Source organism: Mirounga angustirostris, unplaced genomic scaffold (assembly GCF_029215605.1).
Source record: "Mirounga angustirostris isolate CCGP_5_RB_7025 unplaced genomic scaffold, mMirAng1.0.hap1 SCAF_9, whole genome shotgun sequence".
Lineage (NCBI taxonomy): Eukaryota > Metazoa > Chordata > Mammalia > Carnivora > Phocidae > Mirounga > Mirounga angustirostris.
The window spans coordinates 141,256,833-141,284,362 of record NW_026991717.1 but is presented as its reverse complement, the minus strand read 5'-3'; the positions used below and the strand labels follow the sequence as shown (position 1 = coordinate 141,284,362).

Below are 27,530 nucleotides of genomic sequence, written 5' to 3'. Positions count from 1 at the left end.
AAGGAGAGGCCTCTAGTGCAATAAACTGATGTCCTTTCCAAAAGAAGAAAACAAATGGTTGCAAAGTTGGCTGCTGGGAGGGTGGGCAGGGGAGACAGCAGGTCTGCCTACAGGGCTGGGTACGCCTCCCGGTCACGAGCAAGCACCTGAGGGCCGGCCAGGGCGGGGCTGGACGCGTCCTAGGGTCAGAAATCACTGGAGCTAAAAGCAAATGCCTTCCTCCTTCTCTGGAGCTGTCTAACAAGTGTCAGGGTCATTCCCAGTGGGAGACAGTGTGGGATCCGGGGAGCAGGGACCCCCGGCGCTCACGTACCATGAGCACTAGCCTGTGGCTCACCCACGACAACGGTGCTTGTCACCCAATTCATTAGCCGCTTCCCTGGACCTTTGCCAGATTTATTTTATGAACTCAGATTTTTTTTTTTGGTAATTGTCACCTTTGGATTTGTTCTTTTGTTTGTGGACTACTGTTTTAATTTTTTAAATTGAAGTAGAATTACCACACAGTGCTGTACTAGTTTCAGGCGAACAACACAGTGACTCAACAACTCCATACATCCCCCAGGGCTCCAGCGGTTAAGTGGGGTCGCCACCTGTCACCAAACAACGTGACGGCAATGTGGTCGACTATATCCCCTGTGCTGTACTTTTCATCTCCGTGACTTATCTCATAAATGGAAGTCTGTGCCTCTTAATCCCCTTTACCTACGCCACCCATCCCTAAGGCTATTTCTTTGAAGAGCACCGAGGGAAGCATAGGAGTGCGTCCTCCTTGGGCCATCCTGTGAGGGGACCCGAGAGCTTCTGACTGAGCGTGGGGCCCTCAGGTTTACCGGCTGCGTGCCTGTGAGAGGGACTCACAGCGTCTTCCCGTCGGCACCACAGAGTCTGGGGCTAAGTGAGCCTGAGCACGTCAAACCGAGCACACCAGAGGCTTCCGGACAGGGTGGGCATGACTCAGGGTCCCAGCAGCCTGCTGGTGAACAAAACAAACTCCCAACCACTGGGCCCTACACTTCCACAGGCTCGTTAGAGAAACATGAAAAACAAAATAAATTGTAAAAAGTGATTTTGAGGACGCTTATTGTTAATACTTTGATTTATTTTTAGTTCTTTTCCTATGTAAAGCTCTTTATTTAAAAAAAAAATTCTGGCTTATGTCATTTTATGTTCTGCTTTTGGCTCAGTTCACAATATACGGAGCCTTCCCCCCAGGCCACCACAGCTGTGATTCTAACAGTGGCTCTCCCCCCGGTCACCCGGGGGGCTCTGGAAGACAGATCTGGGCCTTGCATCAGGTGCTCTCAGGAGGGCCCAGGTCTTGGCATTTGTGATGCAGTCATTCTGGGGCACAGTCATGAAAACATCTATAACCGATGAGATAATAACAAAGAAGTGGCAAGCAGGAAGGGCTGGACACTGGTATCAAGTGTGATTCAGAGGTTGGGAGGAATACAAAATGAGGTCACTAGCAGTTCCTGGAGACCTGGGTGGACAGGGAGTGGCCTGGGGCCTTGGGACCAGATTGCAAAGGGTTAAGAGTGAGCTGAGAACAAAGTGGGTGGGGGAGGCAGGGGAAGGGGTGGGGAGGCAGGGGAAGGGGTGGGGAGGCAGGGGAAAGGGCGGTGAAGCCTCCAGGAGGGGAGGGCTCAGGGCCTGCGCCCAATCCCACCTGGAGGAGTGGAGGGCTTCTTAGAGGCCTTGTCTCAGGAAGGGAGGAGACAGTGCTGAAGAGCCCTCAAGCACCCGCCCCACGAGCCCCATGAGCTCCCACCAGTCTCTGGGACACTGGGGCCATGGCCCTGACAACATACTGTGTCTTAGTGACCTTTGTTTCCCGAATAACAACCAAATAGTAGGCCCCAAGGAATGTTTGCTGAAGTGGAGACAAAGGAGGTTCTGGAAACTCACTGATTGGCTCTTGCCAGCCTCTCAGCCGGGCACTCAGCCACCTACCCATCCATCTACCTAACATCACCTATCATCACATACCTGCCTACCCCTCGTGCCTCCACCATGCACCTATCAACCACCATCCCACCAACCCATCCAACAGAGCTTTACCCGAGCACCTGCCATGTGCCAGGCACGGTGCTAGGGATCAATTTTCTTGACTCCTGATATTAAAGTCTGGTGAGAAATACTTACTAACCAAACAGTCCCACAAAGAAACAGAAGACTGCAACAGGGAAGGCTAGAGAGTGAGGTGCTCTGAGAACGTATGTGCGTCAGACCAAGGCCAGGAGGGCAGGAAGAGCATGTCAGGCGTAGTAAGGGCACAGGGAAGGAGCGAGCAAGGGACCTGGGGCCAGGTGGTAGGAGTGGGAAAGGCAGCGGCGGCACCCCTCCTCGTAAATTGCAGGAAGGTCCGCTGGGGCCCAGGGCTCTGAGGCTGAAGGTGATCAGAGAGGGAGAGGTTAGAAGAGGTACCCGAGGGCAGAAGGTAAGAAACAAGACGCAACATACAAAAGGCTTCTCGGATGACTTGAGGGATCAGTGGATGGCAGGGCACCCTGGCCTGTGTAAGAAAAGGGTTAAGCTGGAGGCCATATGGAAAAAACAGGTGCCCGCCTGGGGTGACAAGGCAGCAAAGAGTCCATAAATGTCACTCTCCCTCTGCCACCACTCTGAGAGCTCCCAAACACGGCCCAAGACACACGGTTTCCCAAATGGCGACTGGAGAAGTCCCGACAAGCTTACTCCCAGTGGAAAAGCAGGGCCAAATGCCAAGATGGGAGATGGGGGTGAACAGGGAGCAGGCTGTGAAGATGACGCATCACACACAGGCCATTTTCAAACTAGGAAGCTTGTTTTTGCTGAATCCAAGTCCTTCCAGAGGGAAGGTGAGTGAGAGCAGGTCCAGTGGTTCTTAAAACTTAACAGTCCCAGGATTTGTGTGGGGAACTTATTAAAATGGCACATTCCTCATTATTCAGCCATAAAAAAAGAATTAAATCTTGTCATTTGTGGAAGGAGCTACAGGGCATTATGCTAAGTGAAATAAGTCAGTCAGAGAAAGAAAAATACCATATGATTTCACTCATGTGTGGAATTTAAGAAACAAAACAAATGAGCACAAGGGAAAAAAAAGAGAGAGAGAGAGACACACCCAGAAACAGACTCTTAACTACAATAGAACAAACGGATGGTTGGGGGGGGTAGAAGGGGGGAACCAGGGATGGGGATTAAGGAGCACACTTGTGATGAGCACCCGGTCATGTAGGGAATTGTTGAATCACTATATTGTACACCTGAAGCTAATATTACACTGTATGTTAACTAACTGGAACTTAAGTAAAAACCTTATGAATGAATGAATGAATGAATGAATGAATGAATGAATGAATGAATGAACGAATGAACGAACAAACAAATGGCACATTCCTGGGCTTGGGTCAGCCTTTCTGCATCAGCCTTTGGGGCTAGGGCCCAGAAATGACCTTTTAAACAAGCATCTCAGGCAATTCTGTTCAGGTGATGTGTGAGTTACCCCCCTCCTTTTAAGAACGATTTTATTTATTTGAGCGAGCGTGAGCAGAGGAGCAGAGGGAGAGTGATAAGCAGACTGCGCTGAGCATGCAGCCCAACGTGGGGCTCCATCTCACGACCCTGAGATCATGACCTGAACCGAAATCAGGAGTCAGATGGTCAACCAACTGAGCCGCCCAGGCACCCCTCTGTGGGTTACCTTTTGAGGAACAGGGCTCTGCACTTCTGTCAAGAAGTAGGCAAGACAATACTACCCGAAGCAATCTACAGATTTTAATGCAATCGCTATCAGAATTCCAGCTGTTAGGTCAGCAGAAATGGAAAGGTGAATCCTAAGATTCATATGGAATTGCAAGGCACCCCGAGCAGTCAATCTTGAAAAAGAAAAATCTGGAAGACTCACACTTCTGATTTCAAAACTATTATGAAGCTACAGTGCTCAAACAGTGTGGTACTGGCCGAAGTACAGACCTATAAATCAATGGAACAAGAGTGAGAGTTCAGAAAAGAAATCCACAGAGTCCAGGGAGTGCCAAAATCGGTAAGATTGCCAAGATCATTCAGTGAGAAAAGAACAGTCTTTTCAACAAATGGTGCAGGCACAATTGGGTTGCACACATGTGAAAGAATGAGGTTGGATCCTTACCTCACACCATATACAAAATTATCTGGAAATGAATAAAAAATAAATGAGAGCACTAAATCTGGCAATGGTTTCTTAGATATGATACCAAAGGCATGAGCAACAAAAAAAGGAAAGATAAACTGGACTTCACCAAGATTAAAAACTTTTGTGCATCAAAGGACACCATAAAGAAAGTGAAAAGACAGCCCACACAATGGGAGGAAATATTTGCAAGCCAATATCTGATAAGAGTCTAGTGTCCAAAATAAAGAACTCTTACAACCAATAACAAAAACACAAACAACCTAATTTAAAAATATGCAAAGGACTTGAACAGTCATTTCTCTAAAGAAGACATACAAATGGGGATGCCTGGGTGGCTCAGCTGGTTAAGTGACTGCCTTCGGCTCAGGGCATGATTCTGGAGTCCCGGGATCGAGTCCCGCATCGGGCTCCCTGCTCAGCGGGGAGTCTGCTTCTCCCTCTGACCCTCCCCCTCTCATGCTCTCTGTCTCCCATTCTCTCTCTCAGATAAATAAATAAAATCTTAAAAAAAAAAAAAAAGACATACAAATGGCTAACGAGAACATGAAAGATGATCGACGTCATTAATCATTAGGGATAATGCGAATCAAAACCATGCAATACCATTCCATACCCACTAGGATGACTAGAAAAAGGGAAATGGGAAATAATAAGCGGAGAGGATGTGGAGAAATGGGACCCTTCCTACCTGTTGGAAGGAATGTAAAGTGCTGCAGCCATCGTGAAAACAGGCAGTTTAACCTCAAAAGGTTAGACACAGAATGACCATATGACCCAGAAATCCCCCTCCTAGATACATCCCAAAGAACTGGATCAGATGTTCAAACAACACCTACATGAATGTTCATAGCAACAGTCTTCACAACAGCCAGAAGGTGGAAGCAGCCCAAATGTCCGTCAGCTGTTGAGTGGATGGACGACACGTGGTCTGTCCACAGGGTGGGATATCATTCAGCGGAAGTACTGATAGGGAAACAACACGAACACACCTTGAAAACACGATGCTCCGTGAAAGAGGCCCATTGCAAAAGGCCACCTATCGTATCAGTCCCTTTACATGAAATGTCCAGAAGAGGAAGATCCATACAGAGAAAAAGCAGATTCATGGCTGCCAGCGGCCAGGGGAAGGGGGGCTGGGGAGTGGCTGCTACATGCAGTGTTTCCTTGAAACCTGATGAACATGTTCTGGAACCAGACGGTGATGAAGGTTGCACGACATTATGAATGCACTCAAAGCCACTGATGGTAACTTCTATGTTACGTGGACTTTACCACAGATTTTTTTTTTAAAAAAGGAAAACCTGACAAGCCTTGGTTTTCATGATGTACTACTATTTTGCAAAATGTTATCACTGGGGAGAGGAAATGGTACTCAGATCTCTATTATTTCTTACAAATGCATGTGAATCTGTAATTATCTCAATAAAAGTTTCAAAAAAAAAAGTAAGCAGCCTCAAATTTTGCCTTACTCACATTCAAAACTTCATAAAAATGAAAAAAAAAGAATGAAGGTTACAAATGTAAAATGGAGCAAATCAGGAATTTAAGATTTAAAAATCATTTGGAAATGCTGAAGAATTAATGTGTAGCTTTGGTGTCCTTCCAAAGACTGTGAGTGTGTGCCCCGCTCCTGCTTATTTTTGTGTCTTTCAGAGATGAGATTCAGGGCAGGCATGAGGAGAGAGCACATCCACTTTCTGGAAGTATCCGGTGATTTAATGGCATCCATCAACAGGCTCTGATATTGACAAGTCAAAGAGGCTGCTCACGGCGGAGGTTCCCTTGATCAAGACCTCACGGGGGAAAACCAGGCTACTATCCTGCGTTCTCAAACGATAAACACTCATTACTAATTATCAGCCGTAAGACTGTATTTTATTTATTCCAAGCTGCCAGTATCACAGCATAAACCATTACTCTTTCCCATCAATCAGGAAATTCTACAGGCAGAACTTACTATGAGATCCTGACCAGACATACAGTTCGAGTGAAGGAGTGAAGTTTTCCTGTGATGCAGCCCTCTGCCTGCCTGCCTGGGGCTGCCGGGGCCTGTCCTCAGGTCAAGGGCTTCATCTTAGTTGTCAAGTGCAAAGACGTGCTTCTCAGCTTAGATAACGTGAACTAGAAAAGGGACAGGTTCTGTGTTTCCTGGAAGGAAGACAAGCTTGTTTTTGAGTTATGTACGGGATTTGTTAGCTCTGACTCCAGTGGTCTCAGGTGGTGGACTCCCCAAGAACTGGGGCTCCAGCCACTGGATTCCTTGCGGCAAGACTACGGTCCCAGGAGAAATGTTTCTGGTGACCACGTTAAGACTGTAGCCAAGAGTCCCCGCAGCCTGCTGTGCACACCTCTGCCAGCGGAAGCCGCCCGCAGGGGAAAGTGGGCAAACCAGAAGGCATCTACACTCTCGCCCAGCGACACACTCCAGAGGCTGGTGGCTCTATCCGACTGAAAGCTTGAAAACCAGACACCAGTACGAATACGCCTGTATTTAAAGCACCAGCAGACTCTCCGAGCGAGTGGGGTCCGAGGGTCCGAGGCGTAGACCCTGCTGTCTTTTCTTCCCACTGAGCGTGTGACCCAGGGCGGATCCCCCCCCCCTCGGGCTCTGTGTCCTTGTTCTGAGGGTGAGTCAGATGGCCTGCCAGGCTCCTGACTCGGGGTTTTCGTGCTCTCACGCTGGGACGCAGCCGGTTCCGCCTGCTGTGCCGCATCCTCCGTCCTCGCTGCCCAGAGACCGAGAGGTCTTTGGTTGGAGGCCTGTGGCGCCCTGGCTCGGAGAGCCGCCTCGGGGCTGCTGCGAACGGCATCCTGGGCAGTCTCGTGGGGGCGGCTCTGCTGTGACTTGTTGAACACACCAGGCTGAAGTGTAAGATTTTATCTGAAGAATGAGCTCCATTGCTAAAAATGTTTGACAACTGCTGGCCCAGCCGAGTGAGGCTACCAGAGGCCGGTCCTGGGATTCTGCCCCTGCTTCTCTCCTCCGGCCAGTCGACGGCAAAGCCCGACGCCCTCTCCCCCGTCACTCCCGCACTGGCTCCAGCGATTTCCTACACCTCCGCATCTGGTCTGAAGCAGGACCTGGAATCCAGCGAGTTGCAGCCTCTGCTGACAGCAACAGATGCGCTAAACAGAGCGCTCAGAGGCCGCTTCCCTGGGCGGCTGTCACGTTCTTTCCCTCCCGAGTGGGGGCTGGCGAAGCCGATGGTGGCCACTCCTTATGTCCACCGCTGGGGACCCTGCCACTGACACCAGCCCGACGCCTAGGCTGTGGTCTGCGTCGGGGCCCCAGTGCTGCAGTGACCCCGGAAGCCCGCAGAAACCATCCAGCTGCACTGGCCCCTAGGTGACAGCTGACCTCACGGCAGCTGCTCAGACGCAGGCCCGCCACCGCGGTCCCTTCCGCCGGCTGCTGCATGGCAGGCCCGGGACTGGCCCTGAGGGAGTGATGCCTACAGGACGGGACCCCGTGGCTCTGCCCCTCTGTCTGGCATGCAGGCCCCTCCTGGTGCTCACAGTTGTCTGGGGCACACGCACATCAGGCTGGGACATGGGACAGGTCACACGCCATGCTGGAGATGCACGAGGGCACTGCTGCGGGCCCAGGCAGCCCACGGTACCTGGCGCTCCTTTATGGGGAATCACAGCCTTCCAGAACGAGGGGAAAGGCGGAGACTCAGCTATCCCGGAGAAGGGTACTATTTCTTAGCAACAGGGTTTGAGGAGGAGCGCTCAAACACAACTCTTGCTCAAATGAGCTACAGGAAAATGGGCAGCATGGGGAAAAAAATAAAGGAAGTGGCAAAAAATTTAGTTTTCCTCAAACTGGAGTTTTTATGTCCAACAGCATCAGACACCATTTTGGGAGGTTTCCCATCTTCACTTCTAGGCTGCCCCGCTGAGTTCACCAAACCCTGGACGTGTAAAGGGAACCCCACCCACCCCTAACCACCACTCAGATTTCTGAGGGCCAAAGGAGCGTGGACGGGGGATGTGGGCATCCCCCGAGGGCTGGACCACGGAGTGTGGAGTTGAACTGGGTGCCTCCACCCAGATTCTCAGCACGAGGGTGTCAGAATCAGCTGTGGAGCTTTATTTTTTATTTATTTATTTTTTTTTAAGGATTTTATTTATTCATTTGACAGAGAGAGACATAGGGAGAGAGGGAACACAAGCAGGGGGAGTGGGAGAGGGAGAAGCAGGCCTCCCGCTGAGCAGGGAGCCCGAGGCGGGGCTCGATCCCAGAATCCTGGGATCATGACATGAGCCGAAGGCAGAGGCTTAACGACGGAGCCACCCAGGCGCCCCAACTGTGAAGCTTTAAATCCCATGGCCTCCTGGGCCGGGAAAGCAGAACGAACGCACACAACCATCTCACTCCCTTTGCAACACACAGTGAGAACAAGAGCTCAAACAGGCTCAAACCTCCTCTGCACTGGGAGAACGAGAAGGCCAGGCAGCCACCTGACTGGGGAAGTGGGAAGGCATGGGGGAGCAGGAAAGGCCCTAGTGGGGCCGGAAGGCCGAGGGAGTCCAGCAAAACAGCCCAGCGAGCCACCACACAGGGAGCCCCAGGCAAAGCTCCTCCCAGCAGTGTGCGCCTCTCTCAGAACCAAGACTGCCAACATCCAAGGCTAGCCTCTGCCACACAGAAGACGAGACAGATGCAGAGAACAGGCAACTCCAGGGCATGGAGACCACACAGGAGAAGAAACTTCAGAAACATCCTCGGGGAGACAAAAGGAAGTTTGACAGCGGGAAACAGCAACAGGGACTTCCAGGAACTAAAAACAGGCCCACAAAATCATCCAACGGAGGGACTGCGGGACGAAGCTGAGAGTGTCTTTTAGAAAGTAGGACAAAAGCATAAGAAGAGAAAACAGGAAAGGGAAGAACAGCAGAGGCCGGTTTAGGAAGTCCCCAGTACAGAAGCAGGAATCCCCGAGAGAGCAAGTGGAGAAAGGAGGGTAGAGGCAAGAAGTAGATCGCCAACAGGGTAGGAGGATACCAACTCCAGGCTGTAAGGCCTATCAGCACAGAGGCTAAAATAGGTCCTCCCTGAGGCACGTCACTGTCTGTTCTGGGAACACTGGGAACAGATCTTACAAACTTCCAGAGAGAAAAGCAGGTTGGATATCAAGGATCAAGGATCAGAATGGCTCAGACTTCTCAACAGCAATGCTGGACACCAGGAGATGATAGAGAAAACCCTTCGAAATTCTAAAGTAAACATAAGAATAAAAAAAAAAAATCATAAACGAAATTCTAAAGTAAAATAACTCCCAACCCAGACTGCTCTAGCCAGCCAAGGCCAAGGGCGAATGTAGGCAAAAGACTTTCAAGTTACTTATCATGAGCTGTTCACAGAAACCAACTGGAGGATAGAGCTCACCAAAACGAAGAGGAAGACATAGGATCCAGGACAGAGGGGACTCAACATGGGGTGGGGGTGGGGGGCAAAGGGCAATCCGAGGTAGACTGGGTGACCAGGCCAGACGAGGGCCAGCCAAAGCCTCCAGGAGAGATCTCTCCAAGAGGATGAACTGGATGGAACCAGATATGCCCAAGTGTATGGAGAGGAAATGGAGACAACTGGCATGGGGTTGAATATGTAAAACCACACAGAAAACTAGATGGAAGAACAAGACAATTATCCAATCGAGGGAAAGGAGAGTGGTACAGACAGGAAAATGTAGTGTAGGTTGTTACCCCCTGGCTCAGCTGTGAGGAGCATGTTCCCTACCCTCACACCGTGGACGAGAGTAAGGGGCGCTGTGGCAGGCAGGCAGGGGTACAGGATGATGAATTGCTCTGCATCCTTCTCTCCCAGCAGGGAGTCAACAGAAAACACTTAGAGCTAGAAGGATTGAGAAATCGCTCCCTAAGCCATCATTCAGGGATATGAAGCTAAAGGCAAGTAGCTCCCCAGACAGGGGAAAACAGGTGGGGAGGGTTTCTTGTAGCTGCTTCTAGCTGACGTTAACCTCTGTACTTATGTGTGTGACTTGGATTAAAACCAACCAACCGAGGCGTCGGAGCCCCACTCCAGACCTGTTGAGTTTATCTCCAGGACAGGGACCCACGCCAAGACCTCTGAAAACATGCCTCACGTCAGCCTCACGTGGATCTGATTCTTCACTCTACTGGTTAGGAAATGAAAGGGCCGGGCAGTTTGGGCAACTTTCTCAAGGTCACTTGGTCTCATGGAAAAATAGGAGTATTAGTTCAGGTTCTTTTGCTGTCAAGTAATAGGCTCTTCCTCTGGTGAGGACAGTCCTGGTTGGTGGGGCCACAGCTGCCTCCCAGAGCACCGCACCCTATCCCCAAGAGCGGAGGCCCCTGCCGGCGGCCAAGGAGAAGGCCACATGCCTGCTTCCTGCCGGGTCTGTCCATGGTACTCGTGTGCAAGACCAGATGGGAGGGATGCCTCCCGCAGCACTGCTAGCTCAGCAGGACCTGAGTGGGGCCACGGGAGGGCCAGCAGGCACACGCAGGGGGCACTGGACCAGCCCCTGAGAGAAGTTTCCAGGGCTCGCTGCAAAACTTCCTCATTCAGCTCCTGCCTGGATCTGGGCCAGAGGACATCTCGAGTCTTCTCTTCACACAATACGTTCTCTAAACCCTACAGTCCCAGTTCTCATTTGGGTGCTACTAGTATTTAGTGCTGAGGGGCACAAGAAACTAAGGCCTCCCAGTGCTCAGGACCCCAGCCACCAGATGTCCTGTCCAAAGCCCCAAGGGGCAGCACTTTTCCCTACTCAGGAACACCAGGCCAAACCCAGGACTCGCTGGTCACTGGAAATGCCCGCATCTGCAGGACCCAGTTCAAAGACCACACGGGCCACAGAAGCCAGGGTTGGCCACCCGGGGCGATCGGTATGTCTTTCATGGTTGAGATCATAACCCTACCACACCCTCTTCTTTGGGTCAATGACTGGAGACAGCTTCATGCATTTCTGTTCCCTCTGCAACCCCCAACACAATGTACTGCGGGCTATCCTCCTCCCTGACATTTCACTGCTTGATACAGGTTTTCAACAGCTCACAGAGGTACAACTAACATACACAAAATGTACACATTTAATGTGTACAACTTGGTAAGTTTTGACATACATATGCACTCAAGAAACCATCCCCATGTTGCTCGTCTGTAAACCCTCCCAACCACCCACTGATCCCCAAGTTACCACTGCTCTCTGTAACCACAGATCAGTCAGCATTCTCTACAGTTTATATAACTTAATCATATAATACGTATGCCTTTCTGTCCGGCTTCTTCACTCAACATAATTATTTCATCAAATTTGGAAACCTTTTGGCCATATTTCTTCAAGTCACCCCCCACTCCTCTTTCTCCTCAGGAAGCAACTGCATTTGAACTAGGCCCTGTGAGGCTGTCCCATGCTCACTGATGCTGAGTTTCTTCCAGTCTTTTTTCTCTCTGTTCTAGTTTGGATGGCTTCACTGCTGCATCTTTGAGTATACCCTGATCTTTTCTCCTGCAATGTCTACACACTCACCAATCTCATTCAGAGTATTTTCCATTTCAGACATTGTAATTTTTATCCCTGGAAGTGTGACCTAGGTCTTTTTTATAGATCCCCATTTTCTACTTAATGTGTGCAATCTTTCCCCCAGTATCTAGAACATAAAGGGTAAAGTTACAACAACTGTTTTAATGCCCTATGAATTTTATCATCTGGATCATTTCTGGGTCAGCTTCTGTTGATGGATTTACCTCCCTTCACTGTAGGTGATATTCTCCTATTTCTGTTTGCCTTGTGAGTCCTGATCAGATGTAAGACAATGTGAATTTTACCTTGTTGGTGCTGGATACTTTCATAATTTATAAATATTCTAGAGCTTTGTTCTGGGATGCCACTAAGTTACTTGGAAACAGTCTGATCCTTCTAGGTCTTGCTTTTAAGCTCTGGTCACCAGTATTAAAGTTGCGTTCAGTATAGGGCTGATTGTGCCCCATCATGAGGCCAAACGCTCTCGTATGACTCGATTACGGATGGATAGGACTTAGGAGGCTTCCTACTCTGGATGGTGAGATCAGGAACTACTCCTGGCTCTGCCTGAGCTCCTGGGCATGCTCCCTCCAATGCTTCCAGGTGGTTCTCTGGCCCTGGTTGGTTCCTCAGCTGAAGCCCTGTGGGGCTCTGCAGCTCTGCAGTCCCTGCCTCAAGGTCCTGCCTCCTGGGCCTCCCACATGCCAGAGCCACGCCCTCAACTCAAGGAGCAGGCTGGGCTCTGCCAGCCCCTACCTGGGGTCTCCCTCCCTGTGCAACAGCTTGGCAACCATGGGGTTCTCATTTGTTTCCTATTTCTCAGGGGTCACTGTCCTTCATTGTCTGACATCCAAAGTCTTGAAAACCACTGTTTCACACAATTTGTCTGGCATTTTAGTTACTTCAGGCAGGAGGGTAAATCTGGCTCCTGTTACTCTGTATTGGCTGGAAGCAGAAGTTTATTTAACTGGTCTAAAGCTTCAGATTTCATGTCCAAGTGATGATTCCTACTGTATATGGACTGTGTCCACTGTGTACATGGATTGTGCAAGGTATCTTATCTATGTATCACGTATTTTAACTTAAGAGAGGGCTACTTACAAATGTCAGCTATCAGTCTCGCTAGAAGAAGAGCATTTGAAAGACAACATTCTAGAGCTTATCCAGGATTCACAGACGTCAGAGCATGCGCCAAGCAGCAGGTAACTCAGAGAGTGTGAGCACGTATGTGGAAGGACACTGAGAGAGGCTGGAACAAAATGGGGATTTCAGAGGGAGGCAACATTACTCATTACTGTGCCCAAATCCATCGGGTTTCCCGAGTCCCCACTCTTGGAGGTAAGTATTTCCTCCACACAGACAAAAAGTATTTTTGAAGGAGTATTTTAGGTTTTTTTACTCTCCTGACTCTGCTGGAAAGTAAAGGAGGTGAATTAACATTTACTATGCGTTTTCTTTGTGCCGGTTACTTTATACACATTATCGAATACCTGCCTGCCCCCGCCCAAGCTTTATTACGACAATTTTGAATCATACAAAAAACATGAAAGAATTCTACCAGAAACACCCATACACTCACTACCAGTAACACTTTACTGTGCATGCCTATTCATGTATCCACCCATCTGTCTATCCACCCAGCAGTCCATCTTGCTTCTGCAAGTGTCTCAGAGAGAGCTGCAGACATCAGCAGAGTCTCTCCTAAATCCTTCAACATGCAAATCATCAACTATAGTCAGTATTAGTTCACAGTTCTCTCTTGAGAACTGTTTACATACAGTAAGTGTATGGACCGTAGGCACGCCATTCCATCAGTGTTGACAACTGTCATCCCCGGGGAAGTAGCCTCAAGCCCCTGCCAGTCATCCCCCGCCGCCCCCATGTCCCCCAGGCAACCATGGGTCTGATTCCTGCCACCAAGATCCGTTCAGTTTGACCTGTTCCAGAATCTCCTGTAACTGGAGCCACACAGGAGCCATACAACCTGTAGCTGTCATGGGCCTGCTGCCGCCTCTGTTAAGCAGTCAAAGGTCAGCTCCAAAGCCACGAGGGCCACCCCTCCACTGGGAACAACTGTCCTTATCAACACTCACCAGGACATGATCTTTTTTTTGGTAAAGATTTATTTACTTACTATTTGAGAGAGAAAGAGGGAGAGAGAAAGCATGAGCAGGAGGGGCAGACGGAGAGGGAGAGAGAATCCCAAGCAGACTCGCCGCTGAGCAGGGAGCCCGATGCGGGGCTCGATCCCACGACCCTGAGAGCATGACCTGAGCCGAAACCAAGAGTCAGACGCTTAGCCCACTGCGCCACCCAGGCGCCCCTCACCAGGACATGATTTTAAGCGGCTTTTCAAAGTATATCCTTAATTATTTATAACAACTGCCACTGTCACCATTTGCTAAGTGGACTCTCCACAAGGCAGGTGCTGCACCTGCTTCACTCACCACACACAGCCTCGCTGCACCAGCAGAAGAGTCAGTTCACACTGCTATTGTGACAACAAATAGCTTTGGGAACATATTTGATTATTTCCTAAGATTGAGTCTTATTTAGATTATTCAGAGTTATGAACTACTTATTCTATAAGTAGTATAAGTCCACTGCCAGATTTTCAGAAAACAAAGGTAAACAAAATGAAGAAAAAAATCAGCCACAATAGCACCTTCCGGACGTAACCCTTATCATTCGCTGTGTATCTTTACAGAGTTTTCAGCGTATACATCATTTTTTTTTAAACTAAAATAGTATTTTTTTTTAAAGATTTATTTATTCATTTGAGAGAGCGAGAATGAGAGAGAGTACATGAGAGGGGGGAGGGTCAGAGGCAAAGCAGACTCCCTGCCGAGCAGGGAGCCCGATGCGGGACTCGATCCCAGGACTCCAGGATCATGACCTGAGCTGAAGGCAGTTGCTTAACCAACTGAGCCACCCAGGTGCCCTAAAATAGTATCACTGAACATGTTTTGTAACTGACATTTTTACTCCACAATGTGCTGTGAGCATTTCTCCATGGGAATAAAAACTCTTCTGTGGAGTAATGTGGCAGAGTTATGGTGGAGTTCCCTGAATAAACACATCACAGTTTAACTCAGCTCCTTCATAGCAAATCCTAGTAACATCCCTCCTACAGAGCAGAGACCTCCTAGACACTAAACATGTAACTAGCAAGGACTTTTTCGGTCTCTTATTAAAAACAGGGACTCTCAAATGGGATTCTGTCTGCTGCTCTGGCATGTAAAGCTCTGTGTGTGTCCCTGTCCCAGAGGACGATACCCCCCACTGCCCCAGGGGGAAGAGCTATGTTGGGAAGGTCCAATGAGGAACGAGGCTGACTTGCTGCACAATGCTGTGCATTTGCACGAGAGGGATCTAGCCCATGGCCTCCCCAGTGAGGCGACAGGGATCTGGTTTCATTATCCCCAAGGCCTACTAACACTTTTATTTCAGGAGAGAACACTAGTCATCAATCAGAACACCCCAAAATTCTTAGAAGTAGGTGCTCGGCTGTACCCACAGAGCTTGGCTTTGGGCTGTGGGTGCCCCCTCCTTCCACTGTCTGTCCCCCGCTGAGAGTGACCTGTGCTAGGACGGTGGGTGTCACGAGAGGGTGCAACGAGGGAGAGTGTCATCAGGGCTGCTCAGCTGTGCCTTCAGTGAGGGGTAAGGACAGTGAAATCTCCTTGGACTGCTCTCTGCTCTGCTGTCCTGAAATGACTTTCATCTTGATGAATTGACAGGAGGCTCAGTTCAGGCGGGGTCTCCTCTAATGCTAACCCTTCTCTAACGAAAGCTTTCCTGCTGTTAAGTGTGAACTTTTCCAAAGATCTCGATGCGCAAAGTTACAGATCCCTACTGGCAGGTCTGGGGGCATCGCATTCTTACAAGTATTATCTATTATCATGCTTACATACTTATTTTATTGTTTTGTTGTTCATACAGCTAAAAATACCAAAGCACCTGAATGTAGATAATTTTTTAAATACTAGTTTGGCCATTTGCCAGACACAGCTATCATCCAGGCAGAGTAAATGAGCCCTGGAGAACCCATGAGCAGTCCACACAGAAGGGTGGGCCGCAGCCTCACTCCATGGGAGGCACAGCACCAGGGGTCAGGAAAGAGCAGTCTGTTCAGGACACAGAGAGGGGACAGGAGGTGGAGGGGAGTGAGCGGGCAGGTAAAGAAGCCCCGTCTGAAAGGAGAAGTGGGGCCAAACTGGGGCGGGCGCAACCAGACGCTTCTCTTCTTTTCCTGGGGCCCTCGGTGCCCACAGTCAGGTGAGAGGTCACCTCATCGACTGAGCTTGCTTTCGCACTACCTCTAACATGGACAGAACATTCTCTCACTAAAGCAAAAATGCCCAAAAAAATCCTAAACACAACTATAAATATCTTCTCCAAACCCTTCCGTATGTTTGTAAGTTTGAAAACTGAGTCATTTGTTTTGAGTACTTTGTGAAAACTTCACCCCAAAACTACTACACGGGGGAGGTTTTCACTAGGCATGAGAACAGGAAACAGAAACGGAGTCGGCGCTGCTAACTGTGAAGGATTTCTGGTGCTTCGCTCCGTTGTGCCCGTTAGCATCTATGACCCGCCTCCCTCTGTGTCCACTGTGAACACATCCTACATGCTGGCCAGGAAGCCCAAGTTGAAGAATGAATAAAAAATACAGTGGGAAGAGGTCAATCATGATCGCAACATGGAAACCCCGTTTAAACTCTAATGCTCGGATCCAACCACACAGTTCTGATTTTCTAAACCCTTCCGGTGAAGCGTCATCTCCCCACTGCCACACTCATCTTGTCAGGCCCTCTGCAACTGAGTGGTGGGTCCCAGCTGCCCAGGAGAGGCAGGCCCCGCCGACTATCAGAGCGCGGCAGGCCTGGGGCCCGGTCTCGGCTTGCTCACTCACTAGGGCTGTGGTTCTGCCCAGTCACTTGCCTGTCCCCAGTCACATGCTTCCTCTGCCAAGTGGGGAGAGCCACTCCTGACTCCTACGTCCTGTGGTAAATTCAGGACTACAGCAGCTCAGGCTGGTATAAAAGCCTGGGCAAATGTAAAGTCTGACTTTTTTCCCACAGGAACCAATTTGAAAAGCATTTTCTATCTTCAAATTCCACAGAAAGTGAATGTCTTCTCCAGTGCACTAAAAGCTAACTGAGTCTGAAAACGTGGCTCCATTCAGGGGAACTCCTTGGAATAGTTAGTGTTTAACAGCCCATTTAGCAATCATTACTTTATTCAGAGCACAGCTGAGGCCCTTTCATGGGAATTTGCTCTATTTGGCCATTTTCCTGGGCAAAGCTGTTAATCGCTACAGTCAATAGAGCACTCCAAGTAAAGCTCTCTCTCCCCAATTTGAGCTCCGCTTCCTGGAGGCTATTCTAGAAGCTAAATAGAGAAAGCAAGAGCAATTTGTAGGTTCACAGAGTCTCTGATGTAACCCTATGGCTGAGCCATAACTCAGCCAGGTGCCTGAGTGGCCCATGGCCGCAGACAGGGGCCCAAGCGAGGCAAGGCTAGCTGGAGCCCACACTGGTAGCAGCTTGCTGTCTGGCACCTCCCCCCGCCCCCCTGGGTCTCCCACATCTGGGCCTTCAGCTTGATGGGCAAAGGCTGAGGCCAGGCACCAGCCCACTCCAGCCCTCTGACACCACACGCCCTGCAGACCTCACTCTCACTCTCAGCAGCCCTCCACTGATGCTGGCATGGCCCTGTGCTGGGACTCTGCACACCTTTCCAGCCACTCTAGGTCCTCTACAGCATGTGATAATGCGACAAATACTGCTGGGAACTCTCAGAGCAATGTTACTAGCAAGCAGAACACTGTGCACAACAAGTTGTGGAAGAACAAGGATTACAGTGAAAACGGATGCACTCAGGAATAGAAAAACAATAGAGAAAAATCAACAAAACCAAAAGACATTTTTTGAAAACATCAACAAAATTGACAACTTTTAGCTCTACTGACTAAGGAAAAAAGAGGGAAAGCTCAAACTACTAAAATCATAAACAAAAGAGGGAACATAACTATCAACCTCATAGAAATAAAAAGGATTACAAGGTGATACTATGAACTGGATGCCAATAAATTAGGTAATATCGATGAAATGAACAAATTGCTAGAAAGACAAACTACTCAAATTGAATCAAGAAGAAACAGAAAATTCTAAGTGGACCTATAATAAGTGAAGAGACTGAATCAGTAATCAAAACACATCTCACAAAGAAAAGCCCAGGCTTACACTGAGGAATTGTAAAAATGCTTAAAGAATAATTAACACCAATCCTTCAGAAACTCTTCCAAAAAACAGGAGGAATAAACACTTCTCGACTCATCCTACGAGGCCAGCATTATCCTGAGAGCAAAACCAGACAAACACATGACAAGAAAAGAAAACCAAAGACCAATCTCTCTCATGGACACAGAAATCCATGACAAAATACTGGCAGGCCAAATCTAGGACCATATATATAAAAGATTATATAGCACGACCAAGTAGGATTTATCCCAGAAACAAAAGGTGGTTCAGCATACAAAAGTCAATCAATACAACACTTCATATTAATAAAGGAAAAAAGCCCACAGGATCATCTCAGTAGATGCAGAAAAAGCACTTGACATAATCCAACATCTTTCATGGAAAAAAAAAACATTCAACAAACTAGGAATAGAAAGGAGCTTTTTTTTTTTTCAAAGATTTTATTTCTTTATTTGAGAGAGAGACACAGTGAGAGAGGGAACACAAGCAGCGGGGAGTGGGAGAGGGAGAAGCAGGCTCCCCGCGGAACAGGGAGCCCGATGCGGGGCTCGATCCCAGGACCCCGGGATCATGACCTGAGCCAAAGGCAGATGCTTAACGACTGAGCCACCCAGGCGCCCCGAAAGGAGCTTCTTCAGTCTGAAAAGGGCATCTATAAAAAATGCACAGCTAATATCATTATTTAATGGTGAAAGAATGAATATTTTCCCCCTAAGATCAGGAACAAAATGAGCATGTCTGTTCTTGCCACTTCTTAACACCGTACAGGAGGCTCCAGCCAGGGTAATTAAATAAGAAAGAGAAGTAAAAGGCATCCAGATAGGAAAGGAAGAAGTAAAATTATCTCTATTTGTAGATAACATGATTTTGTATATAAGAAATCCTAAGGAATCCACAAAAAAGTTATTAGAAGAAATAAATAAGTTTAGCAAGTTTTCCAGATCAATATACAGAAACTTATCCTAGCAATGAACAAACTGAAATGGAATTGAGAAGACAATTCCGTTCACAATAGCATCAAAAAGAATAAAGGACTTAGAAGTACATTTAACAAAAGTAGTTAAAAACAAAACAAAACACATACTCTGAAAACCACACAACTGCTGAAAGAAATTAAAGAAGATCTAAATAAGTGCAAAGATAGCTCATGTTCATGGATTGGAAGATTTACTTCTATGAAGATGGCAAGACTTCCCTCAAGTGATCTAGATTCACACAATTCCTATAAAAATCCCAGTGGGCATATTTTTGCAGAAATTGACAAACTGATCCTAAAATTCATACGGATATGCAAAGGACCCAGAGTAGCCAAAACAATCTTAAAAAAGGAAAATCACTTCCTGATTTTGAAATTTATAACAAAGCTGAATAATCAGGACAATGGGGTACTGGCATAATGATAGACATACAGATCACGGAAATAGAACTAAAGTAAAAAATCCTTAATTTATGATTCATTGATTCTGACAGCCCTCGAAGACAATGTAATAGGAAAAAAAGTCTTTTTAATAAATGGTGCTGGTATAATTGGATATTCATGTGTAAAAGAATGAATCTGGACACCTACCTTTCACCATATACAAAAATTAACTGAAAATAAATCAAACATTTAAATATAAGGGCTGCGGGGCACCTGGGTGGCTCAGTCAATTAAGCGTCTGCCTTCAGCTCAGGCCATGATCCCAGGGTTCTGGGATTGAGTCCTATATTGGGCTCCCTGCTCAGCAGGGAGTCTGCTTCTCCCTCTACCTCTCTTCCTCCCCCCTGCTCGTGTGCTCTCTCTCTCGCTCAAATAAATAAAATCTTAAAAAAAATACATATAAGGGCTAGAACTATAAGACTTCTAAAAAAAACACAGCTGCAAATCTTCATGACCTTGGATTAGGCAACAGTTGTGCATACGTCATCAAAGGCATATGTAAAGCGTATATCTGATAAGGGTCTAGTATCTAGAATACCTAAAGAACTCTTATAACTCAATAATTAAAAGACAAGGGGCGCTTGGGTGGCTCAGTTGTTAAGCGTCTGCCTTCGGCTCAGGTCATGGTCCCAGGGTCCTGGGATCGAGCCCCGCAGGGGGCTCCCTGCTCCGCGGGAAGCCTGCTTCTCTCTCTTCTGCTCCCCCTGCTTGTGTTCCCTCTCTCGCTGTGTCTCTCTCTGTCAAATAAATTAATAAAATTTAAAAAAAAAAATTAAAAGACAAACAGCCCAGTTGAAAAATGGATACATAGTTCTCCAAAGAAGATATACAAATAACCAGTAAGCACATGAAAAGATCTTCAACATCATTAGTCATTAGGGAAATGCAAGTCAAAACCATGAGATACCATTTTTACACCTATCAGGATGGCTAGAATAAAAACATCGGGCAAGAAAAATTTTTGGTGAGGATGTGGAGAAACTAGAACCCTCATACATTACTGGTGAGATGTAAAATGATGCAGCCACTGTGGAAAACCACTCGTTTGTTCGTTTGATTTTATTTTTAAGTAATCTCTACACCCAATGTGGGGCTCAAACCCACAACCTCAAGATCTAGAGTCATGTGCCCCATCAGCTGAGCCAGCCAGCTGCCTCAGGTCCTTAAACATTTAAAACATACATTCACCATCTGACCCTGTAATTCCCTTTAAAGGTATATACCCAGTAGAACTGAAAACGTAACTCCACACAAATACTCATCCACAAATGTTCACAGCAGCCCACACATGGGTACAACCCGAATGTCCATCACCTGATGAATGGATAAGCAAAATGTCCATCAACACGACGGAATATTCTTCAGTCATACAAAGGAACAAAGTACTGATAAGCTACAACATGCTATGGTACTTCCTTTTTTTTTTTTTAATTTATTTATTTGACAGAGAGAGAGCACAAGTAGGCAGAGCAGCAGACAGAGAGAAAAGGAGAAGCAGGCTCTCTGCTGAACAGGGAGCCCGATGCGGGGCTCGATCCCAGGACCCTGGGATTATGACCTGAGCCGAAGGCAGACGCTTAACCGACTGAGCCACCCAGGTGCCCCCCCCATGCTATGGTACTTCTAACGGTGACGCTAAGTGAAAGACGGCAGACAAAGATAGCCACGTACTGTACTATTCCATTTATATAAAACAGGCAAATCCAGGAACAGGCAAAGGCATAAACCGAGAAAGGAGATGAATGGCTGAGGGAATTGGAGGTTCCAGGAGAAAAGGGAGTAACTACTAGTGAGTATGGGTTTTCTTTTTGGGGTGATGAGAAAGTTCTGGAACTGGACAGTAGTGATTGTTGCTCAACTTTGTGACTATACTAAAAACCCCTGAACTATACACTATGAAAAAGGTGAATTAGAACTCTTTTTTTGTTTGTTTTTTGTTTTCCAGGCTCCCCGCTGAGCAAGGAGCCCAATGCGGGACTCGATCCCAGGACCCTGGGATCGTGACCTGAGATGAAGGCAGACGCTTCACCCAATGAGCTCCCCAGGCATCCCACAATTTTTTGGGTTTTTTTTAAGTAGGCTCTATGCCTAGTGTGGAGCCCAACATGGGACTTGAACTCACGACTCTGAGCTCAAGAGTCAGACACTTCACCGACTGAGCCACCCAGGTACCCCTGAATGATAACTCTTTTTTTTTTTTTTTAATATTTTTTTATTTATTCGACAGAGAGAGAGAGACAGTGAGAGAGGGAACACAAGCAGGGGGAGTGGGGGAGGGAGAAGCAGGCTTCCGGCCGAGCAGGAAGCCTGATGTAGGGCTCGATCCCAGGACCCCGGGATCATGACCTGAGCCGAAGGCAGACGCTTAACGACTGAGCCACCCAGGTGCCCTGAATTATAACTCTTAAAAGAATTAATATAAAGCTCTTAGGAAAAAAAAAGGAATGTGTTAGCAATGACGTATCAAAGGGCTCAGGTAACAAGAAGGTGCCTTGCATAAAAAGCATTTCAGAATGATAATGACACTAGCCACCCGCTGGCCTGTCTCTCATCACCATGACCCAGCAGTGCGCAGCAATGCCAGTGACCACAGGCTCCCCTCTGCTGGGTGGCCTGCTCCCGCAGTGCTGTTCTTAGTGCACCGCTGTACGCAGAGAAGGGAGCGTGCATCCTAGTTCGGTACGTGTGACCTCGAGTTTGCACCGTGCTTTCTGATCCACGAGATGCCGTCCCTGACATTATTCTACTCACTCTTCCCTCAGTCCCATGAGCGAGGAAGACCTACCAGTGAGGACACAGAGCCTCTCTGGGGCCATGACCGCTAACTGGCGGCCTGCAAGAACTCTGACCTGACCCCAGGTTCCACTGTAGGGCCTCCCAGCACACGGCCCATGTCTGATGGGAGAACTGGCCCTGCGCCTTGCTCCTCGATTTCTGTCGCCCCATCCCTGGGGGTTCACGATGTCCAAAATGTCGATGATCATGAACACAGGCATTTACTCAAATGCTTGATTTACTGCCTGTCTCCATTCAAGCATTTGTTTATTTGCCCTGCTGCCGCCTCTGCAGATGGCAACTTCGTTGTTTTTTTTTTTTTTCAGGATTTTATTTATTTTTTTAAAGATTTTATTTGACAGAGAGAGACACAGCAAGAGAGGGAACACAAGCAGGGGGTAGTGGGAGAAGGAGAAGCAGGCTTCCCGCGGAGTAGGGAGCCCAATGTGGGGCTCGATCCCAGGACCCTGGGATCATGACCTGAGCCGAAGGCAGCTGCTTAACGACTGAGCCACCCAGAGCCCCAGGTTTTATTTATTTGAGAGAGAGAGTGAGCCTGAGCATTAGCAGGGGAAGGGCCAGAGGCAGAGGGAGAAGCAGACTCCCCGCTGAGCAGGGAGCCCTACTTGGGGCTCAATCCCAGGACCCTGAGATCATGAGCTGAACCGAAGGCAGACGCTTAACCAACTGAGGCACCCAGGCAACTTTGTTTTTTCCAACAAAGTCACAAAGTAGGGGCTAGCAGGAGTTGGAGCAGATAACTCTCATGAAATCACAGCATCCTAATTATAAATTTTAACAGAAATATACCTAGTATAGCAACCAGGCCGATTAGATCTTTAAGGGTAATTAAATAGTGCCCTAAAATCAGGCTTCTGCTTCTGATATGAATGGTGGAACGGTCAAGAGAAGAAGAAAAACATTTAGAATACATGGTAAACTGAAATAAGGCAGGGGTGGGGGAGGGGACAGGGTGGAGGGGATGGGAAACAGAATTTCAACCAACCAGGAAAGACATTCACAAAATGCTGATAACAGATTGTCTCCATGACAAGATTTTAAGTGACTTTTAATTTCTTTGCTATACTTTTGGGTACTGTTTGATTTTAATTTTATTTATTTATTTATTTTTAAGTAAGCTCTATGCCCAGCATGGGGCTTGAACTCACGACCCCGAGATCAAGAGTTGTATGCTCCACCGACTAAGCCAGCCAGGTGACCCTGATTTTATTTTTTTAAAAAACAATGTTCGTTTTGTAAAAAGTTAAAAATTTTGAGAGGAAAAAAACCTTAAGTGCTGAGATCATCTTTAACGATGCGTTCAGTTAAAATTCCACGACTGGGATGCCAATGAGTGAGCACATGCTGGGGGCGTACCCTGTTCCCTGGACACACGCCTCTGCCCCCACTTGCTGGGAGGCCTACACAAGCGGGTGCGGCCCCGTCTCCAGGAACCGCGTTCTAACAGCTTGTCTCATGGAGGAGCAGCTTGCTATCAGTTCAGTTTTGCTTACCTGGGCAGGTGGCTCAATCATTATCCAGGCTGGAAGCATCAGACTGGGATTGAGAGGCTGGGTTCCCACTCGGAAGTAAACTCCACCCCTGGAATCACAGGCCCAGATGTGCTGATTTCCACATGCCAAGCTTGTCAGTTTTACAGCTCCTGTAGACAAATAAAGGAAAAGTCCACACACTAATTACTTTTATAAAATGACGAATCCTTCGTTTAATCTATGGACTTTGATTTTATCCTTCAAAGGAAGAGGGTGAGGCTGCACTTGCAGTCGCCCCTGTTGTCTGAGGGTAGCACAGGTCAGGGGGGTTGGCGAGGCCTCTGGCTGCCCCGCCACCTGCCAGGCGCCACGCGGAGGCTCGCCTGCCCCACAGGCGAAGCAGTCAGGATGCTGTCAGCACGGGGCCCCGAGCCAAGAAACGCAGGGTTAGTATCTGTGTGGGCCTCATCCTAGCTTCACCACGTAAGCGCATACCACCAGCAAATTCTGCCTCTGGGGAGAGGAACTCCTCTTTATCGGGAATCCTGATCCTGAGAATTCGTATGAAGTAGCTACATCTCCTAGAATCTTCATGTTTCTGTTCACATTTCTCCTGGTTGATTAAACCAATTTTAAGAGAAAAGGAAATGGGAGGAGGCTTTAAGGAGAAATTACACTTGATTAATAGTCTACCTGGCAGAGCAGGTGCTGTGGGACAGGGAGCAGCTAAGTCTGACAGCCTCACTTCAAGCCCTGCACCAGTGACGCGAGGTGACTTACTAGCTCAGGTCACGCTCAAGGTTGTCGGGACTCAGACACGAAGACTTGCCCCAGGTCCCAGGGCGAGGATGATGCTAAGCCAGGAGGCAAAGGTCTGAACCCAGGCCAGCCTGACTCCTCCACACCAGCCATCTGCCCTCTGGGACGCCAGTGAATGCACAGATTGGATGTTCCGTTCAGTCAGTTTTGACAGATGAATAACCCAGGGAACCAACGTCCTGTCAAGTTATAGAACATTTTCATCACTCCGGGAAGTTCCCCTGGGCTCCTCTGTGTCAATCCCCTTGGTTCCGAGGCACCCACTTTTCTGATTTCTATCAGCATGGGTCAGTTTAGTCTGGTCTAGAGGTCCACATAAACAATCACAGGCAGGCTCTCTCTGGGCTGTGTCTCTGTCGCTCCATGGAACGTGTGCAGGATTCGTCCCCAGTGTCACTTCTTTATGTTGTGAGCATTACTCCACTGCACGCCAATACCGCAGTTTACCCAGCCCCCTGGCAATGGACGTCTGGGCCGTGTCCACTTCCTGCCTTTAGGAGTAAAGCTGCTACAGTCACTCCTATAGAAGACTTTTTTGTGAGCATGTGTTGTTTTTCTCGAATGGTACCTAGAAATGAAGTGCAGGCCCACAGGGTGGGCGTACACTTGCCATCCTGCACACCCACCAGCTGTGCGTGCCACTGCCCACATGCTGCTACCCTTACCAGCACCTGGTCTTGCCCCCTTTTTCACATTGGCCATTCTAGGAGGTGTGAAGAGGTATCTCGTCATGGTTTTAACTTGCATTTCCCTGTTAACCAATGATGCTGAGAATCTTTTAATGTGCTTATGGGGCATAACTTGCTTACTGGGTATATCTTCTTCTGTGAAATGCCTATTCAAGTCTTTTGCGCATTTTTCAAACTGAATGGTCTTTTTTTTTTTTAAATATATATATTTTAAGATTTTATTTATTTATCAGACAGAGAGACAGAGGCAGGCAGAGGGAGAAGCAGGCTCCTTGCTGAGCAAGGAGCCCGATGTGGGACTCGATCCCAGGACCCTGGGATCATGACCTGAGCCAAAGGCAGACGCTTAACTGACTGAGCCTCTCAGGCGTCCCTGAATGGTCTGTCTTTTGATGACTGAGTTAGAGGCTTTCTTTGTATATTCTGGATACGAGTCTTTTTGTCAGACATACACTTTGTGCCTCTTTTCTCCCGGTCCGTGGCTTGCCTTTTCTTTTTCTTGACAGTGTTTTTCTCTGAGTTTGTAATTGCAGTGGGTCATTCTGACTTTAAAGCAGGGGGAGAAGGTGGTGCAACTACGCCCCGTGGCCGTGCTCCTGTCAGCCAGCTCACAGTTGTCACTGCGAGTGGATGGCAGCCCACGGATCTGTGCTGAGGCCCAGGCATGGACCCTGCTATGTGGAAATCCTGTCCGGTGCCTTCAGTTAGGACACCAGCTGGAAAGTATTCACTGACCACTACACGAACAGTTCTCGGTATTCCTCTGTGCATACACTGAAGTTAACTGTAGTTTTTCCTTCCTTACTCTTTTACAGAATATCTTACCAGGGAGTTCAAATGGATTTCCCAGAGCTCTAACATTACATAGTGAAAGACTGGTACCAATCAAAATACACTACCTTCAGCAGGAAATTACAGAAATAGCTGAGAAACAAATGCTAATTTTAAAATGTTAAATGACAATTAATTTTATGCTGGAGTCTTCAATCTGCCCTACTAGGAACTCTAGGCAATAGTGGATGGCGAGAACAGTTACATGGTGACAAAGGTACACCGGGCCAGCATCTCCGACAGCAGTGACTAACGCCACTGCCACCAGAACACACAGCTCATATTCCAGGAATATTCTTTCAGGACAAAAGTAAAGGCAACTAGAATACACATTCGGAAGTGAAGAGACAGGTCAAAGAAGAAGACGTTTAACTGAAGGCTGCAGTTTCCCACCTCACAGAGGGCCCCCCAGGCTGCCTGAATCCAGAGATGCTCAGGACAGGGGGAGAGACTCCTGCCCTCCCCAAACACTCCACACTGCCCTTAGGTCCCTGCGAGTTAGGCGGGGCCCGTCGCTAGTCTGGACAATGGGCTGTGACAGGCAGAAGCGACTTCTGCGCTGAACCATAAGAGAGCTGGCAAGGGGCCTTTCAGCTGTCCCTGCTATGGTGAACAACCCAGGGAAGCCACAGGGCTCAGCAGCAGGGCCAGCAAACTGCCACCCAAGGGACACAATCCTAAGGGACTAGGAGTCAAAGGTTGAGAGCCAACTCTGTGGCAGCAGGGAAGCAACATTATATGAAGTTGCTGACATTTTGGGCCCATTACTACGTGACCAGCCTGATGAACACAGACACACTACAATTTTCTTGCCTTTCCCTGTTGTTTTTTCTATTTATTAATTACTTTATTCAACAAAGGAGACATTTTTCCTTTAGGATTATTTTTCAGCATATATTTTAGGATAAAAAGTAACATTTATTTGGTGTTTTACTATTTACAAAACACTTTTCTGCATAAATTACTGCCTAATATAATCCTATTTGTTACCTAAAGGCAAAAACTGACACTAAATATTTCCTCATTAAATGCTGCGACCAGAGGGGGCGTGTGGGTGGCTAAGTTGGTTAAGCAACTGCCTTCGGCTCAGATCATGATCCTGGAGTCCCGGGATCGAGTCCCACATCGGGCTCCCTACTTAGCAGGGAGTCTGCTTCTTCCTCTGACCCTACCCCCTCTTGTGCTCTCTCTCTCTCAAATAAATTAAAAAAAAAAAAAAAAAAAGAAAATCTTAAAATGCTGCGACCAGATAAATTAAATTACAAACTGTATTAGTTTGCTAAATATTCCAATGTCTGATAGAATGCATATTTATGTATACTGGGAAATGAAATGTTATCAGCATCTTAAATATCTGTTAAATGATGCAAATTTTCTTCTAAAAACTAGGACTATAATAGATCACAAAACTCCATATTCAGTCTCTAAAGCTGGGTTCAGTAGACAGATATTTTATTTATTTATTTATTTATTTATTGTTTTTGTTTTTTTGTTTTATTTTGTTTTTTATTTTTTTAAAGATTTTATTTATTCATTCATGAGAGACAGACAGAGAGAGGCAGGG

At 47.7% G+C, this 27,530-nt stretch overlaps 1 protein-coding gene across 9 annotated transcripts in view; it reads right to left on the bottom strand.

Annotated features, from left to right (window-relative positions):
* Nucleotides 1-27,530, bottom strand: part of TECPR2 (tectonin beta-propeller repeat containing 2) — a 106,810-nt gene that overhangs the window by 8,803 nt on the left and 70,477 nt on the right. For 8 of the 9 annotated variants that reach the window (XR_010405339.1, XM_064571621.1, XM_064571623.1 and 5 more), the window contains one exon: nucleotides 23,649-23,797. Coding sequence is in view for 8 of the 9 variants with exons in the window: in XM_064571621.1 (XP_064427691.1) it covers nucleotides 23,649-23,797 (149 nt within the window). In the remaining variant the exon portion in view is untranslated. Of the gene's footprint in view, nucleotides 1-12,531; nucleotides 12,923-23,648; nucleotides 23,798-27,530 lie in introns of those variants that run through there. The other variant, XM_064571625.1, reaches the window with a different exon arrangement.